Below are 14,837 nucleotides of genomic sequence, written 5' to 3'. Positions count from 1 at the left end.
ATTGCACTTAATGTTGTAGGAAAGGGGGACAGCCTAGCATCCTGGGATGGCTCCTTAGACCTACCTGAGCAGAGTATAATTCATAAGGATTGCCAAGAGCTAATTGGTAAGTTCTGTTATATTTAGATCATCAGTTTGAAAACTTCTGTGTTCTCAGTTGTCTTAGGACTTTATTTCAATTAAATCATCTGATCATTTACATTTTGGGGGAAGCTTTGAGGAGGAAGATGAAAGAGCAGATAAAAATCAGTAAGAAACTGTAAGAAAACAATAGTATCCTACCTGTACACAAGCTGTGGGGTGGGCAACATCATGGAAATTTGAAGCATTAGCTTATAAGTGATAGGTTGCATAATCAGAAAGCATCTTTAGTTGAAAAAATTGTAATTGTTTTCCAAACTCCTATCTTTTAAAGCAGACATTCTTTGCATAGTGTCCTTCAGGTTTTTAATGGTGGAAGACCTGGTTCTTAATCTGAAAACCTGGTCTAGCACAAAAATGCATTTAACATTTGAGAGAAGAAAACATTTTGGACTTCAAAAATTACTTTAAAGAAAGATACTTTTTAATAGCGTTTTCAGGGAAAATGAAAGGCTGTGTTTGTGAAAGCAAGGTGCTGCCAGAACATAGGAAACAATACTCCTGTATGTCTGTAAGGAGCTGCCGCAGGAGCTGTTTGGCAGCTCATCGTAGAACTGGTCAAATCCCTGACATGTTGCAACAGCACTGATATCAGTGATCACTTGATGGAATCAATGCTAACTCAGAAATTAGGATACTTCTCACAACTTCACTAAGAGAATCTTCTATTTTATTACCTATCACACTTTATTTATTCTTGCACAATTGAAAGTTAAGGCAGAGAGTGGAGTTGCTGCATGCATACATACCTACCATTTCTGAAATGCAGTTCTACACTTTCTAGCCCTAAAGTCTAGTAGGACTTATTTTCCTTCTCTCTGTCCTGTAAAGGAAAGAGATGGGGGTGGAATTTTCACTCTATTAATAATAATTGATATTTTTAATTAAATAAAAATTATTGAATCGCAGTGTCTCTTCAGGAAGATGCAAAATGTCCCAATTATATTGGTAACATACAAAATTAACCACTTCAATGTTTGATAGTTCTTTTTATGTATTTATTGGCAAATATTTTGTGATATGTAACGATATTAGACTCATAAAGGGAACAAATGTACAGTTACTTCAGAAGGAAGCTTATATAGAGACTTCAATTTTGTGTTGGATTAAATGTCTCTATTTCAATGTTTTAGCAAAGCAAGTAGTCTCCAAATTTAAAGTAAATCTTCAGATGGTATGTGAGTTTTATGTACTGTTTCATTATTCTGAGAGGAAGAGAAAAGGAATGCCAAATATTGACTGGCTTTGATGGGAAAGTATTAAGGACTTTCATAATAAAAAAAATTATTAACAGTAATGAGACTCATGGGCTTACTGTAACTGAGGGAGAAAGATGTTTGCTAGAAATTCAATGCAACTGTTAATATAGTGTGTACATATCTCTTTCCCCCATCCTGGACATAAAAAAATGTGATTTATAAGTTTATGCTAAAATTTAAGTCTGTAAGCCTAGCTGATGTCTAACTTCTGATTTGGATAAATTTGCATGTCAGTGAGCTTTTGAAGAATTGAAGGTGTGTATTGTGGGTTGGTCTTTGTTGAAATTCAAATGAATTTGTTGTAGAGTTGAGCCTAAGTTATGGACTGAGCACATTGAATAGGAATAGAAGAGGAGCATTCTGTGCATTAAAAGAATGTACCTCCTCCTTTAATATAGATCCCGGAAACCCCAAACTTTCATCCTGTTGTTGCATTATTTAAATGATATTTAAATGCCTTACTCTACTGGGTTTATAAAATCACTTGTATATTGATAACTTTTTGAATGCCTTTCTGTAAGAATTTAATCCAAATTGCCAGTTTTTTATTTGTCTGGCTTTGTTGGTTTTTTCCCTGATCAGTCCCTATTGGTACAATTGTGCTATGAAATAATCTCATCCAATTTCTTTGAAAAGCCTTTAACACAGTTTATGTTACTGTGCCTATTTCAGACCAGTTGTCAGTGCCAGAAGAAGAGAAGTCAGTATTAATTTTGGATATTGAGTCTATTATTACTTTTTATTGTAAATCACGCAATGTTAAATACAGTTCTTGCCTTGGCTGGATACATCTGCTCAAACCTCTGGTGCACCTTCATTTGCCCCGCAGTGATTTGTACAACTGCTTCTATGCTATCATGAATAAATTCATTCCAAGGTAAAACTCTTAATTTCCATATGCACTGTGTTTATTGGCATGAGAAGTACTCTCTGAAAGATGTGCATGTTGGTTTTGGTTAGAGTAGCACTGTTTGTAGCAATGTTGCCAGATTCTTTCATATGATAATAAATTTCAATAGCTGTTGGTTTGTAATCCAGGAGATGATTGGCTTGGTTTAAGATGCAAAGACTTAGTGTGTGACTGATGTAGATTCAATATGCCTTTTAAAGAACTTGTCCTTTCATGCAATATAAAAAATACTTGTTTATGAACTAATTCACAGAGGTTATGTAAAAGTGGTTTTTTGTTTCCTCTCCTAGCATTTTTGGTATCTAAAATACTTCTATCCCTTCAGAAACAGTAATTCATAAGCACTAATTAAGTCTCAAAATCTCTTTAGAAGTAGTTGATATTTTCCCTATATTCTATTGAGTTGGGACTGAATTTTTTTTTTTTAAGTAATGAAAAATACTAAATTTGAGCTTTTTATGCTGTTATGTAGGTGCTCTCACTGAAATAAGTTTTTATGTATGTTGGAGCACCATGACACCTCAGCAAGAAGGATGGTCTGTAATTAAAGATCTTAGTCTGATTGCCTGGAGAGGAGATTCCAGCCTGGCTGATGGGTGTATGCCCAAAATATGAAAAATGCATGTTTGCTGTAGTGGCAGGAAGTGTTTATCAGTCCTGTCACTTGACTCAGCTCGTGCCTCTTTCCGCTCTGAAACACTCTTGGGCTCTGTGAACTGTTTGGCGACAGTGGCGTTAGGTCACATAACTCCTGTGCTTTCAGCTGTAGAAGGCTGGCAGAGTATCTGGCATTTGAGCTTCTCTGTAGGAATCTAGGTGGTGTTTCAATGAGATACAGACTGTTTCCTGGTTTTTTTCTCTTCAGTGGGAGAATGAAAGACATAGGCAATTTATGGTAGAACAGCAAATCTCTGCTCCATTGGTACCACGCTTGCATTGTTTTGAGATTTAGATCTGTTTTAAATACTTCTGTATTATATAGTACCATGAAGTATTGACAGTATCTCATTTTCTCTGCTGCCTTGTTAATTTAGTGAGAGTTTCAGTGTTTGTGGGGTTTTTGTTGGTTTGATTTTGGTTGGTTGGTTTTTTTGACTCTTCTTGATCAGTCCCTGTGAATTAAAAGAGCAATGTACTGGAAATCACAGATAGTAAAGAATTGCTACTGTAAGTCTGAAAACTGCAATATTACAAGGGTGTTTATTATTTTCACTGCTACTCTTCAGGGATTGTTTTATGAAGGGAAGACCCTTTCATCTGTTTAGACTGCTGCTTCAGTACCATGAACCTGAACTCTGCTCCTTTCTTGATACCAAGAAGATGACTCCAGATTCGTATGCACTCAACTGGGTAATAAAGTGAAAGTAGGGAAACATAATGAAAAATAAATTTCTGTTAAAATTTAAGTACATATTGCCAGCTTATGGAAGAGTAGTACAAGTGATTAGAACTGCATATATTAAAATAAATTGCATGTTTTAATATAGTGTGGGCTTTTTGTCTTTAATTGTTTAACATAAGGTATGAGGTCTTGTTAATGTCAAATGTTTATTGTGGTGGGTGAGTACTTTTTTGAGCCACTGATGTTAGGAACTTCTTGGAGTAAGGAAGAATGAGAGCAGCTGACGTACTCAAAAAGCAAGAAGCCCTGATGTTAGTTTTGATTGTGGGCAGCTGTATGTTGTAGATATGGATAAACATCAGTCTCACAAGTCTCTTAAAGCTGAAGTATGAATTGTTTTAAAAACCTCCCTGCTAAGGCATATATGTATGTCTTTTAGAATTTAGGCACATATATTTTACAACTGTTAAAGCATTAGTCGTTTCTCTTCAAAACTACCTCAAATTGTGGGTAGTTACAAAGATGTTTACCTCAATCATTTTTCATAAAGTTTGTGTAGTGGGACTACAACAAAACCCTTGTTTCAGTGCTACTTAGCATATGCAATACAGAATCATGATACTGTGCTTGCACAGGCAAAGTCTGTAATTTAATAAAGAAGACTTTGATGTATGAACCCTTCTAGGTTCTTTCATACTCATTGGCTATGTAAAATCTTTTTCAACTTTGTGTATTTTCAGTTAAGGAAGACTGAAACGAATTACTGAACTGTGGGGTCTGTATTTGGGTTTTTTGGTTTTTTTACTTAAGGCTGCTGTCAATTTTAGAATAAAAATGTGTCTAGGAAAAATTTTCATATCCTCCAAATCTGCCTTTTGCCAGTCATGAGCCTTCAAAAGAGAAATCAGGTTTTTTTTTTTTTGCTGCTCCGTTTCCATTTTTTAATAGAATTTTCCGTAGTAAATATGAAGTTCTTTGAAGCTGTTTATTAGAATTTTGGTGCCTAATTAGAAAAAGAATCTTCTCTCTGAAAGGTGGTAGTGAAGTAAGCTGGTGTAGCTGCCAGTCCTCAATGCTGTGCTTCCTGGTGTACAATTTAAGGAAAAAATCTTTAGATTCATTTAATATAATGAGATTACAGTAAAATTCCCTGTTTCATGTGTGAAAAAACTCAGTCTATATAGGTGTGTTACTAATACATAGAAATATATAAGCAACATACAGAGACCTGCCATTGACATCTTGTTCATGGATGTTTTGTCTTCGGTTGCATTTGAGTCAGAATTGAATAGATCTTTTTATCTTTTGTTATAAAACTATACTAGGAAGTGTTGAAATATTCCATGATAGTGTTTAAAAACAGATGCCAAGGTTTTGAAAGCTGTAGCTGTGTTGATACAGAATTAGTGTGCATCAGTAAGACCCCAGTGAAGTCAGGTGGTACGCATTTGAGTTAGGTATGACTGTAAATGTTATCTGGCATGTATGGAAAGAAGTTTCTACCTTTTATCTTCTTTGAACTTTGCATATCAGAGAGGATGTATTTTCAAGTGGGAACATGGGAACAGGCAAAGAGTTTCTTAAATGGTAATGAAAATTTTCTGATGCTTGCAAATGTTTAATTACTCAGTCATAAGGAATCATAATGTAATGCTAAGTAAGTGATGTTGTCAAACTAATGTGCAACCATGTTCAATTAGCCCAATTCTACTGTGGAAAATAAAAATAATTATGTTTGCAGGAGCCTTTCAAAGCCCTAATTACTATGCTATTTGAGTAAATATATTCTCTTATGATTGTCTTGTTGGTATAATTGGTATTTAGCAGTGGCTGTGAGCTAAACAGTATTCCAGCTTGTTTGTGTTATCTGTGGTTGAATTTGCAAGGCTGGCAGTGTACAGCCAACTTTGCCTTCACAATAGGTATATTTATTCACAGATAATCTGTAGTATTGTGCCCTATTTCCATAAAAATCGGTTTAAAGGTTAGAACCATCCTTCAATACACTGTGCAGATGTAGGTTTTTATCATAATTTTGTTAGGTTTATTTTCTTTTAGATATCATTTATCTCTGTTGTAAATGTATTCCTGTTAAGATTGTTCCTCGTAATTGCTTTTTCTCACATTATTTTCCAATTTTTTAGCTTGGAAGCCTCTTCTCATACTACTGTTCAGCTGAAGTCACTCAGGCAATATGGGATGGATATCTACAACAAGCAGATCCATTCTTTATTTATTTCTTAATGTTGATCATCCTTGTCAATGCAAAGTAAGTGTATAGTTAATTCTTTGGAACATTCTTTACTGACACTGTTTTAATCCAGGCTTGTTTCATTTTGGTTTTACTGACTTAATGTATGCCTGTGACTTTACTGTTTTCAGAGACGTTATCTTAGCACAAGAATCAGATAAAGAAGAAATGATAAGTAAGTACTTCTCTTACATAGCTGCTAGTGAAATTACTGTATACTGTAATCCCCATTTATGACTATTTTTAATGGCTAAAATGCTAGATTGTTTATTTCCATGTGATTTTTCTCACTAGTGAATCCCTTCACCCACTAATTCTTTTCTTACTGTTCTTCTGCTGCCTTGTCCTGGACCATCTTTCTGTGTTTCCTTTTAGTGCTCCCACATGTAGCTTTATACTTCAGTTTGAAATACTTGAAACAATCATCTTGTTTCTAAGCCCAAAGCAACAGCTTCATTGAAGCTACTGCACTTACTGCATTTTCTGGGTTATCTTCATATGCACTTGATTTGAGCTTAAGTCATTGTTTTTATAAAAAATGCATTAAATTTCAGTGAAAAACGTAAATAACTCTTGCCTTTGTATATTTTTTTTTACATACATAATACACTGTAATTAATAATCTTTAGTAGTTCAAAGTGAGTGTGCTTGGAATTTTGTCTTTACCATATACTGCAGAACTACACCCTTGCATTATCCTGGACATAGAACAGTGCTGCTGATTAAGTACTCATTTGAAAGGATTTTCATGGTCAGAGCTCTTTAGAAAAAGTAGCTGACTTAGAATTAGAACTGAAACTATACAGAACTAAAACTATACAGAAGTAAGAATGTGGTAAAAAATAATTTGCATAAAAGGTTTGAGTTTCTAGCAAAAAGCCTGGGTTTTCTATGGATAAGGAATATTTCATGTATCTGCTATTTTCATCTGGCGAGTGGATCAATATTCATGTTTACTCAATACACTAGATTGTTATGCCTTATTAAAAATGAGTTCTTTTGTGATTTAGAATGATCTATGTTGCTTGATTTCTCTGTCTGAAATAGTGTTGCATTTATGTTGTTTGTCTGTCTCAGAATTCTTAGAAACATCACCAGCCAATCTTGATTTAGAGGATATAGAAGATCTCTTCTCTTTGGCACAATATTACTGTAGCAAAACTCCAGCTTCTTTCAGGAAGGTAATAACAGTAATTTTGAAATTCTCTTTTTGGTGAGTGTTTAAGCTCCTGCTGACAGTAACTTTGAATATTTCATTGCGATGTTCTTTTTTTAAACAATTTTTTCATGTTGTTGCTCTGGTGGTATTTACTGTTAGGGTCTTTGAAAATAATCTTAAGTGAAATATGTTAGAGAGAAGCTTCCCTGCAATATTCTCACTTCATGACTGATAACCTCATTTTCTAAACGAGGTTATTGTAAGAACTGATGAAGCTAAACTTCATATTGACACAATTGAATTGTAGTACACTGCACAGCAGTGCTACCTGTAATTGCAATAACAAAGAGGAAAAAGTTACTTACTGTAGATGTCTATTATCACCTGCACTATTTTTGCAGCTCTTCCCTACTCACGATATCTGACTTAGTGAATGAATGAATGAAATGAAAGTATTTGATAGCCATTGCCTTTGGCGTGTATGTACTTCCTCTGATGTGTGTAGACAGGAGTAGGAGGGTTTTTGTTGGGAAAAAACAAAACAAAGAACTAAAAACCAAATACCAGAGGCACTGCATCATGTTGGCATGGTCAAAGTGGTGGACAAGCTGTGGTTGTAATGGAAGTGCTGACCTTGCCATGATTTTCAGAAAGAATTTCAGTTGATCAAAATGCAGGTAGGATATGCATGTGTGGAACTTAATATTTGTGACTTAGTGGATATAGTTTTATCTTAAACTTTCACCCATAAAGACAATGGCTTCAGTTAATTTTTTTTTTTCCTTGCTTTATTAGGACAACCACAGTCTTTTTGGCAGCAGCTTGCTGGGCCTCAAAGATGATGACACAGACTTGAGCCAGGCTCTCTGTCTAGCAGTTTCTGTGTCCGAGATTCTGCAAGCAAATCAGCAACAAGGAGTCAGTATACTGAATTAACCTTCCCCCTCAGTTTTATAGAAAAGAATCACTAACCATTAGTTTTAAATGCTAACAGCACAAATGAGTATTTGCTGTTTCAGGAGAGATATTTTTGTCTTAAAAGTTTTCTCCCTTGTAAATGATCTTCTGTCTTCAATGCATTTGTGCTGTAGCAAGGAGCATAGGGGAGCTTAAGATAGCTGATTTGAATTTCAGGAGTGTGAGCTTAAAGCAATATCTCACTGATTTAAATTCCTTTCCAAATGTAGCTACTGTAGTGGAAAATTCAAAACTCACTACTCAGTACCTTTGAAAAGAATGCTGCTAAGGAATATCTATCTTTTGTCAATGAAAGGTTTAAATGAAAAAAAGAAAATTGATTAAACCTATTTCAGTAGAAGTTAATTGCAGACACAGATGCAGGGACTTCACTAGAAATATTTAAGACCCATATATGGATCATAATGTAGTTAGATTACGGTGTTTCTTATACTACTGACTTCATGTAGCAGTTTCCAGGCCCCAGTTTTGTCATGCATAGTTTGTTTGGGTTTTTTCCTCGTCCAAGTAAAGTTAAGCATATTTATATCCTTTCCAAGTTGGTGGGATATAAAGCTATCCTTATATGCTGTGCTGATTAGTAGTGGATTCTTGGATTGTCTCATTCCTGCTATGTTTCCTCGCAGTAGAAATTACATAATTGTACTTGGATGACCCTTTCCAATGCACAAGCTGATGTATTAATGGAAAGCTGATACTAGAATACTATTGGTGATCTGGTAACTGTAGACAAAGTTCACATTAATCAAATGCAGTAAGATTTTTTTAATAGCTCTTAGCCCTTTCAAGCAATTCCTGTAGTATTGGAATTAGTGTTAGAATGTAATTGAATTCTGTCAATAGTTATGCAATTTTAAAATTTAAGAATTTCTCTTTCAGGAAGGAGTGAGATTCTTTGTGGTGGATTGTCGTCCTGCAGAGCAATACAATGCTGGGCATTTATCAACAGCATTTCATTTAGACTCAGATTTGGTTTGTATGCACTTTGTTTCTATATTTGCATGCTAAGTGAGATAGAAGGGGAGAGAAAGGTCTGTCTTGAAAAATAAAGTATCCTTTCTTCAGGCTCTAGTCTGTGAACTGCAGTGTCTAGCTATGTGATGATAAGGTTTCAAAAACTAGCTTCTCTAGAGGAGATGGTAGAATCATCATTTTACTGAGAAGTTTAGTCCATAATGATATTAGAATTTGGGATTCCAGATTTCCTATTCTTTGGTTAGGAATGGAAAGCCATGCAGACTAAAGACTATACATTGCTTGGAGGAGAAATCTCTTTTTAGCATCCTGATTTCCAGTGAAGGGTGTAATTAATTTTAAAAAAGAGGACTTTTTTTTCTTTGTCCCTTTTTTTTGTCTCAGCCAGTCTCCTTTTATGGGGCATATGTCTTGAAAAGGATTTGGTTGCTTCTTTAAAATTTTTGTAGTACAATATGAAAGAGAAAGTGCATTAATTTTGGCACTGAGGTGTGCTATGGATGAATAACTTCAATAAAGATTTTGTAGTTTCTATTTGATAGTGAATTCCTAATTGAACATTCAGTCATCTTTTTCTCTGTCCTTTTTTTCCCCCCAAATCACTTCCATTTCAGCAGTGTATTCATCACATCTCGATTAGCCCTCAACTATTTTACTTTAAGAAGTCTATGGAAGCTGTATGGAATGATTTATATGGATATACACCATAAAAGACTTTTATACTTATAGTTAAGTTCAGTCCTGCATCTAATGTCTTTACCTCTCTAATTCGAATGATGCATTATTCAGTATTATATGCAAAAATATAATTACATAGGAGAGAAAAGGAGGCCAAGGGGTGATCTTAGTGCTTTCTATAACTATCTGAAGGAGGTTGTAGCAAGACAGGTGTTAGTCTCTTCTCCCAAAAAGAAGAGGAAGTGCCTTCATGTCGCACCAGGGGAGGTTTAGGTTAGATATTAAGAAAAACTTCTTCCCTGAAAGGGTTCTCAAGTATTGGAACAGGCTGTCCAGGGAAGGGGTTGTACCATTACTGGAGGTATTTATTACTTGTAGCCACACTTGGCACCTGGGGACGTGGCTTAGTAGTGCAGAGTTGGCAGTGTGAGGTTTGTGGTTGGACTCAATGACAAGGATCTTTTCCAACATAAATGATTCTTTGATATAGTGTGGGTTTTAACCTAGATCTAAGAACATTTAGGAAAAAACTTTCCTATGTGGGTGTTCTGCTAGCCTTAATTGAATGTCGTATTCAATGAAGTAGAAATAAGCATTATAAATTATTAAGTAGTACAAAAAGCTGATAGCATATGAAAAAGGAGTCCATGAAAACAAGTTTTAAATTAGATGTGATCAGTTCATATGTATTTAAATTGTATATTGGGATTAACTTTTGCAGTGTGTGTCAGTTGGCATGATTAGGGTCCTTCATGAACCATGGTGGAGGAACATCACCAGATTCATCCTTGTTTTTAAAAGTTTAATGCTAGGAAAATATTACAGGGAAAAATCTTTGTGATAAAAAGTCATTAATGGAATTTCAGTGCATTTTATATTCTTGTATGTGCAAAGTACAGAAAAATTATTGTAAGAGGAGACAATGCGGAAAGAAAGCACTTTGGAGTCCGTCTCATTTATAGATAGAGGAAGTAGTGAGATTTAGGATCTGTGTAATAAAGCAGCAGCCTTTATGTCTAGGAAAACCCCAGTTAAAATTCAGCCTTACTTATTGATGGCTAAGTTGTGTACTTGTGACTTTGTCCTTCATCATTTGAGCCACTGTAAAGGCTAGATAATGAGAGTCCCTTCTGCCCCCTCGCCCCCCAGTCCAGGTCAAAATTTCCTTATGAGTTTAAGTAAGTACCTTCCCCACAAACACAGGTTAAAATTTTAGCTGTATTGAGAAAGTCCTTGTTTCTCCATCTCTCTCATATAGAAATTATGTTTTTGCATGCGTAGTAGGCCTTCATGTATCACAGCCTTAACTTTTTGAGAGTACAAAGAATCACAGATACCTACTTGTACTCTCAGTTGTGATTTCTTTTCCCAAATCTTGATAAGTAAATAATAAAAAGCTTAGTGGGGAGACAACAAGAGGAAGACTTTACTGGCACCTAGAAATTCTAGGTAATTTAAAGGATTTCAAATCTCCAAAGTTTGAATGTGTTGTGCCCAAGCATGTGTAAATATGGAAACCAGTCCCACTGCTATATTACCAAATGAATGCAACATGAAAGTTGCAAAGACTTGTTCCATTATTATTTGATGCCTTCAAAAATAAGCTAATAAATGTTAGTTGTGTTTCTTTCCTGGGGAGAGCAAGTGGGGTGAGGAAGTAAAGGACCATTCACAGTGTGTTCTTTATGTAACACGAGGTCTTGGGCAGGTTCCATGTGTATGTGACTTGTACAGTGCTGACGTTGCCTTGTTTGTGCTCAACAAATTGTAACCATCCTCAAAGTTTGTCTCCTTTCACCACTTGTGTTACAATATCTTGGTGTCAAACAGCATTTTTTGTTTGTTCGTTCCACAGATGCTTCAAAACCCATCTGAATTTGCACAGTCTGTGAAATCCCTGTTAGAAGCACAAAAACAATCTATTGAGTCTGGCTCCATCGCTGGTGGGGAACATCTCTGCTTCATGGGAAGTGGCAGGGAAGAAGAAGATATGTATATGAACATGGTGTTAGCACATTTCTTACAGGTACAATTAACTTGCCACTGATTTAACAGCTGAAATGAAGTGTGTCTGCATGTGTTATTGATGGTAAATGGCAAAACATTTCCCCCTTAAAAAAAAATTCTTAACTGTTTTTTACATTACTGGAGTTTACAGTTTTTAGTAAACTAACCCATGTTTCATTACTGTACTTGCCAAACTTACTCCACAGGCTTTTGCTCTGATCAGAATTGTCTTTTCTGTTGCAGAAAAATAAGGAGTATGTAAGCATTGCCAAAGGAGGCTTTATGGGTAAGCTTATTAATAATGAACTTAGACTTGAAAAATCTTGACATCTTAACGCTGTTGGTATTTTTATGAGGCTTTTGCTAAAAACCATCTAAATGAATAGCAGCTACTCATTTGTCGGGTTTTTGTTTTTTGTAAGTAAACACTGTGCACTTGTACATTTGTGGTTAACTCTTAGGGCTTGCCCAAATTTCTGAGTGGTGAAAAATTAATGCAGGAACTGGGGAAATTCCCTCTTTCTTCCAAATTATCATTCTTGTTGTTTTAGCCCCTGTAGATTGCAGATTCATATGAAGATGCAACTTCAGAATTTTTAATTGCTGTTATGATTTCTTAAATCAGCAGTTCATAATTCTGCAGTTGATGTTGCTGGAAATAATCAGGCTTTACAACAGTGGAGAGATCTGTGCTACTATATGAGTATAGAGGCATTTCTAGTCTGTATGTCCAGTGTTCTAAGAGCTGTCTTCCAAGATCAAAGCAGTGATTTGTTTTTAATTGCTGCTGTATTCTAACTGTTTACTAAAATAATTAGTATATTAGGTAGATAAATAGGCATTAGATAATTAGATTATCGTAATGCCGTTGTACTACTGAAAGAAAAGCCAGGGATTATTATCATGATATCTGAATTTATCTGTTTTATTAAATCACGGGGAAAAAATTGTTACTGATTAGTCTTGGGTATATACAATATTTTCATCAACAGACGAAGTCCAATGTAAATCTGAATGTTTTTTAATGGCCTTTTAACAGCCCTCCAGCAGCACTTAGCAGATATCAATGTGGAAGGACCAGAAAATGGATATGGTCACTGGATTGCTAGTACGTCAGGCTCAAGAAATAGCATAAACTCTGTTGATGTAAGTGACGTTTTGGCATAAGTGTTGTAGTGGGATGGGAGCCCTAGGTGTACTGAATTTTTTCTTCACATTCCTCATTCTATTCTGTAAAATGCATTATTGCAAGTCATGACTGTTTTCACTTGTGTGTTTAATTTCAAACTATGATCACTGTCTAGTCAGAGGTGACCTAAACATTTTTATCCTCTGGAGAGGAAGAGCTTGTAGGTAAGAACTTGCTGTAGCAAGAATACATGTAACAGAAAACTCTTTGCCTGGCTCTTATTCACTCTGGGAATAAGTTACTATGAAGTGGCATACAATTTCATGGCAAAACTCAAAATTGTATCTTTTCTCCAGCTGACATACTATGTGTAGGATTTACCTTTTGATTTGGATGCAATGTATCATTAATAGGATTCCTTTGTCTGGATGTTCATAGCAGGGTGCTCACTAATATAGTTTGTCAGGCTTGCTTTATGGGATCATATTTTCCTCAGTCACATATCATTGCTGTTATTTGATAGAACTCTAAAGAAATACTCAATTCTGTAATTAATGTTCTACTGAGTACCAAAAAGTAAATTACTATTTTGTAGTCTGTTTCCTTTCTTAATAAATTCATTGAGATGAAATAACATATTTTTTATATGATTAATCCTGAGAGGAGCTCCTTTTACAGGGTGATGCTCCTAATGGTTCAGGTGATGGAAAAGGAGTGAAGTCCCTGGTGAATAAAATGACGGTTGCTTTGAAGACGAAATCTGTGAATGTGAAAGAGAAAGTTATCAGTTTTATTGAAAATACATCTACTCCAGTGGACAGGTGCGTCACATATCTCACTGTGCCTTAGCTGGGAGCATCCTAGTTCATGTGGCTGTTTTGTAAGCGTGAAAACTGGGCTGATTAGGAAAAAGTTCTCTTCCATATTCAGTTTTTAGATTTTCTGCCTCTACCCTCCTCATAATTTTATCATGATCCAGGGAGCCTACTGTGCTGCCTTAGTCCCTGTTGCCTTGAATATTTACCTAGAATTTGTCATTTAATTTCAATTCTTATAATGTGTCAATTTTGTGTTCAGTCCAAAAGTGAACAATAATTTCACTTTTATTTCAGTTCTTCCCCATCCTGACTCTAATGAAATGGATAAATTACAGCAGGATCCTGGATAGGTTTTTTGGTTGGTTGGTTTTGTTCTGTTTTGGTTTTTTTTTTTACTGCTGCATCTTGTCAAATTGAGTTTAAATCTTTTAAAGATCTTGATTTTTTTCAAGTCCTGCTGTAAAGCTGCTTTTCAAACCCAGAATCTGCCTTTGGTTTTTGTGTCTTCCAATTACAACTAGGAATGAGAATGTGCAAGTACATTGAAGAACACTTTCGAATTTGGAAGTCATCATTCCAAATACTTATCTTAACTAAATGTAAGAATAACAGCTTTCATCTGTCAGAGCTTTAAATGAAAATCCTGTTGTAGTTCTTTAAATTCCAGCCTTTGAAGTTGTATGTTGAATAACAAGCTGGTATTCAAGAATCTCAGAGACCTAGCATTTATTTGATAGCAGGATTTAAAGTACATGCCAAATGAAGAGTAGTTCTTAATAGTCTTGTACCTCAGATCATTCCTTCTTTTTGTGTTGGAAAATGTTTTTTTTAAATTAGTATTACTACTTTTATTTCACAATTAGAGGCAAAAAATTCTTAAATAGCATTTGGTAGTAGCTTTTGCTGTGTGAAGAATTAAACTGAATTAATGTGAAGATTTAAACTGAAAGAGGGTAGATTTAGATTAGATATTAGGAAGAAAATCTTTACAGTGAGGGTGGTGAGGCACTGGCACAGGTTGCCCAGGGAAGCTGTGGATGCCCCATCCCTGGAAATGCTCAAGGCCAGGCTGGATGGGGCTTTGAGCCACGTGGTCTGCTGTGAGTTGTCCCTGTGCGTGGCAGGGGGTAGAACAAGTTGGTCTCTAGGGTCCCTTCCAACCCAAGCCATTCAGTGAAATCAAGTAATGC

At 35.4% G+C, this 14,837-nt stretch overlaps 1 protein-coding gene across 3 annotated transcripts in view; it reads left to right on the top strand.

The window, feature by feature from the left end:
- Nucleotides 1–14,837, top strand: part of TBC1D23 (TBC1 domain family member 23) — a 32,552-nt gene that overhangs the window by 7,155 nt on the left and 10,560 nt on the right. For all 3 annotated transcript variants that reach the window (XM_039558252.1, XM_010395904.4, XM_010395902.4), the window contains exons 3-14: nucleotides 1–106; nucleotides 2,073–2,277; nucleotides 3,537–3,660; nucleotides 5,797–5,921; nucleotides 6,035–6,078; nucleotides 6,981–7,084; nucleotides 7,858–7,980; nucleotides 8,920–9,012; nucleotides 11,549–11,719; nucleotides 11,944–11,986; nucleotides 12,740–12,846; nucleotides 13,508–13,650. In XM_039558252.1, the coding sequence (XP_039414186.1) occupies nucleotides 1–106; nucleotides 2,073–2,277; nucleotides 3,537–3,660; nucleotides 5,797–5,921; nucleotides 6,035–6,078; nucleotides 6,981–7,084; nucleotides 7,858–7,980; nucleotides 8,920–9,012; nucleotides 11,549–11,719; nucleotides 11,944–11,986; nucleotides 12,740–12,846; nucleotides 13,508–13,650 (1,388 nt within the window). The remainder of the gene's footprint in view (nucleotides 107–2,072; nucleotides 2,278–3,536; nucleotides 3,661–5,796; nucleotides 5,922–6,034; nucleotides 6,079–6,980; nucleotides 7,085–7,857; nucleotides 7,981–8,919; nucleotides 9,013–11,548; nucleotides 11,720–11,943; nucleotides 11,987–12,739; nucleotides 12,847–13,507; nucleotides 13,651–14,837) is intronic.

This window comes from Corvus cornix, chromosome 1 (assembly GCF_000738735.6).
Source record: "Corvus cornix cornix isolate S_Up_H32 chromosome 1, ASM73873v5, whole genome shotgun sequence".
Classification (NCBI taxonomy): Eukaryota; Metazoa; Chordata; class Aves; order Passeriformes; family Corvidae; genus Corvus; species Corvus cornix.
The sequence above is the reverse complement of the archived record's forward strand: the minus strand, read 5'-3'. Positions and strand labels throughout refer to the sequence as shown.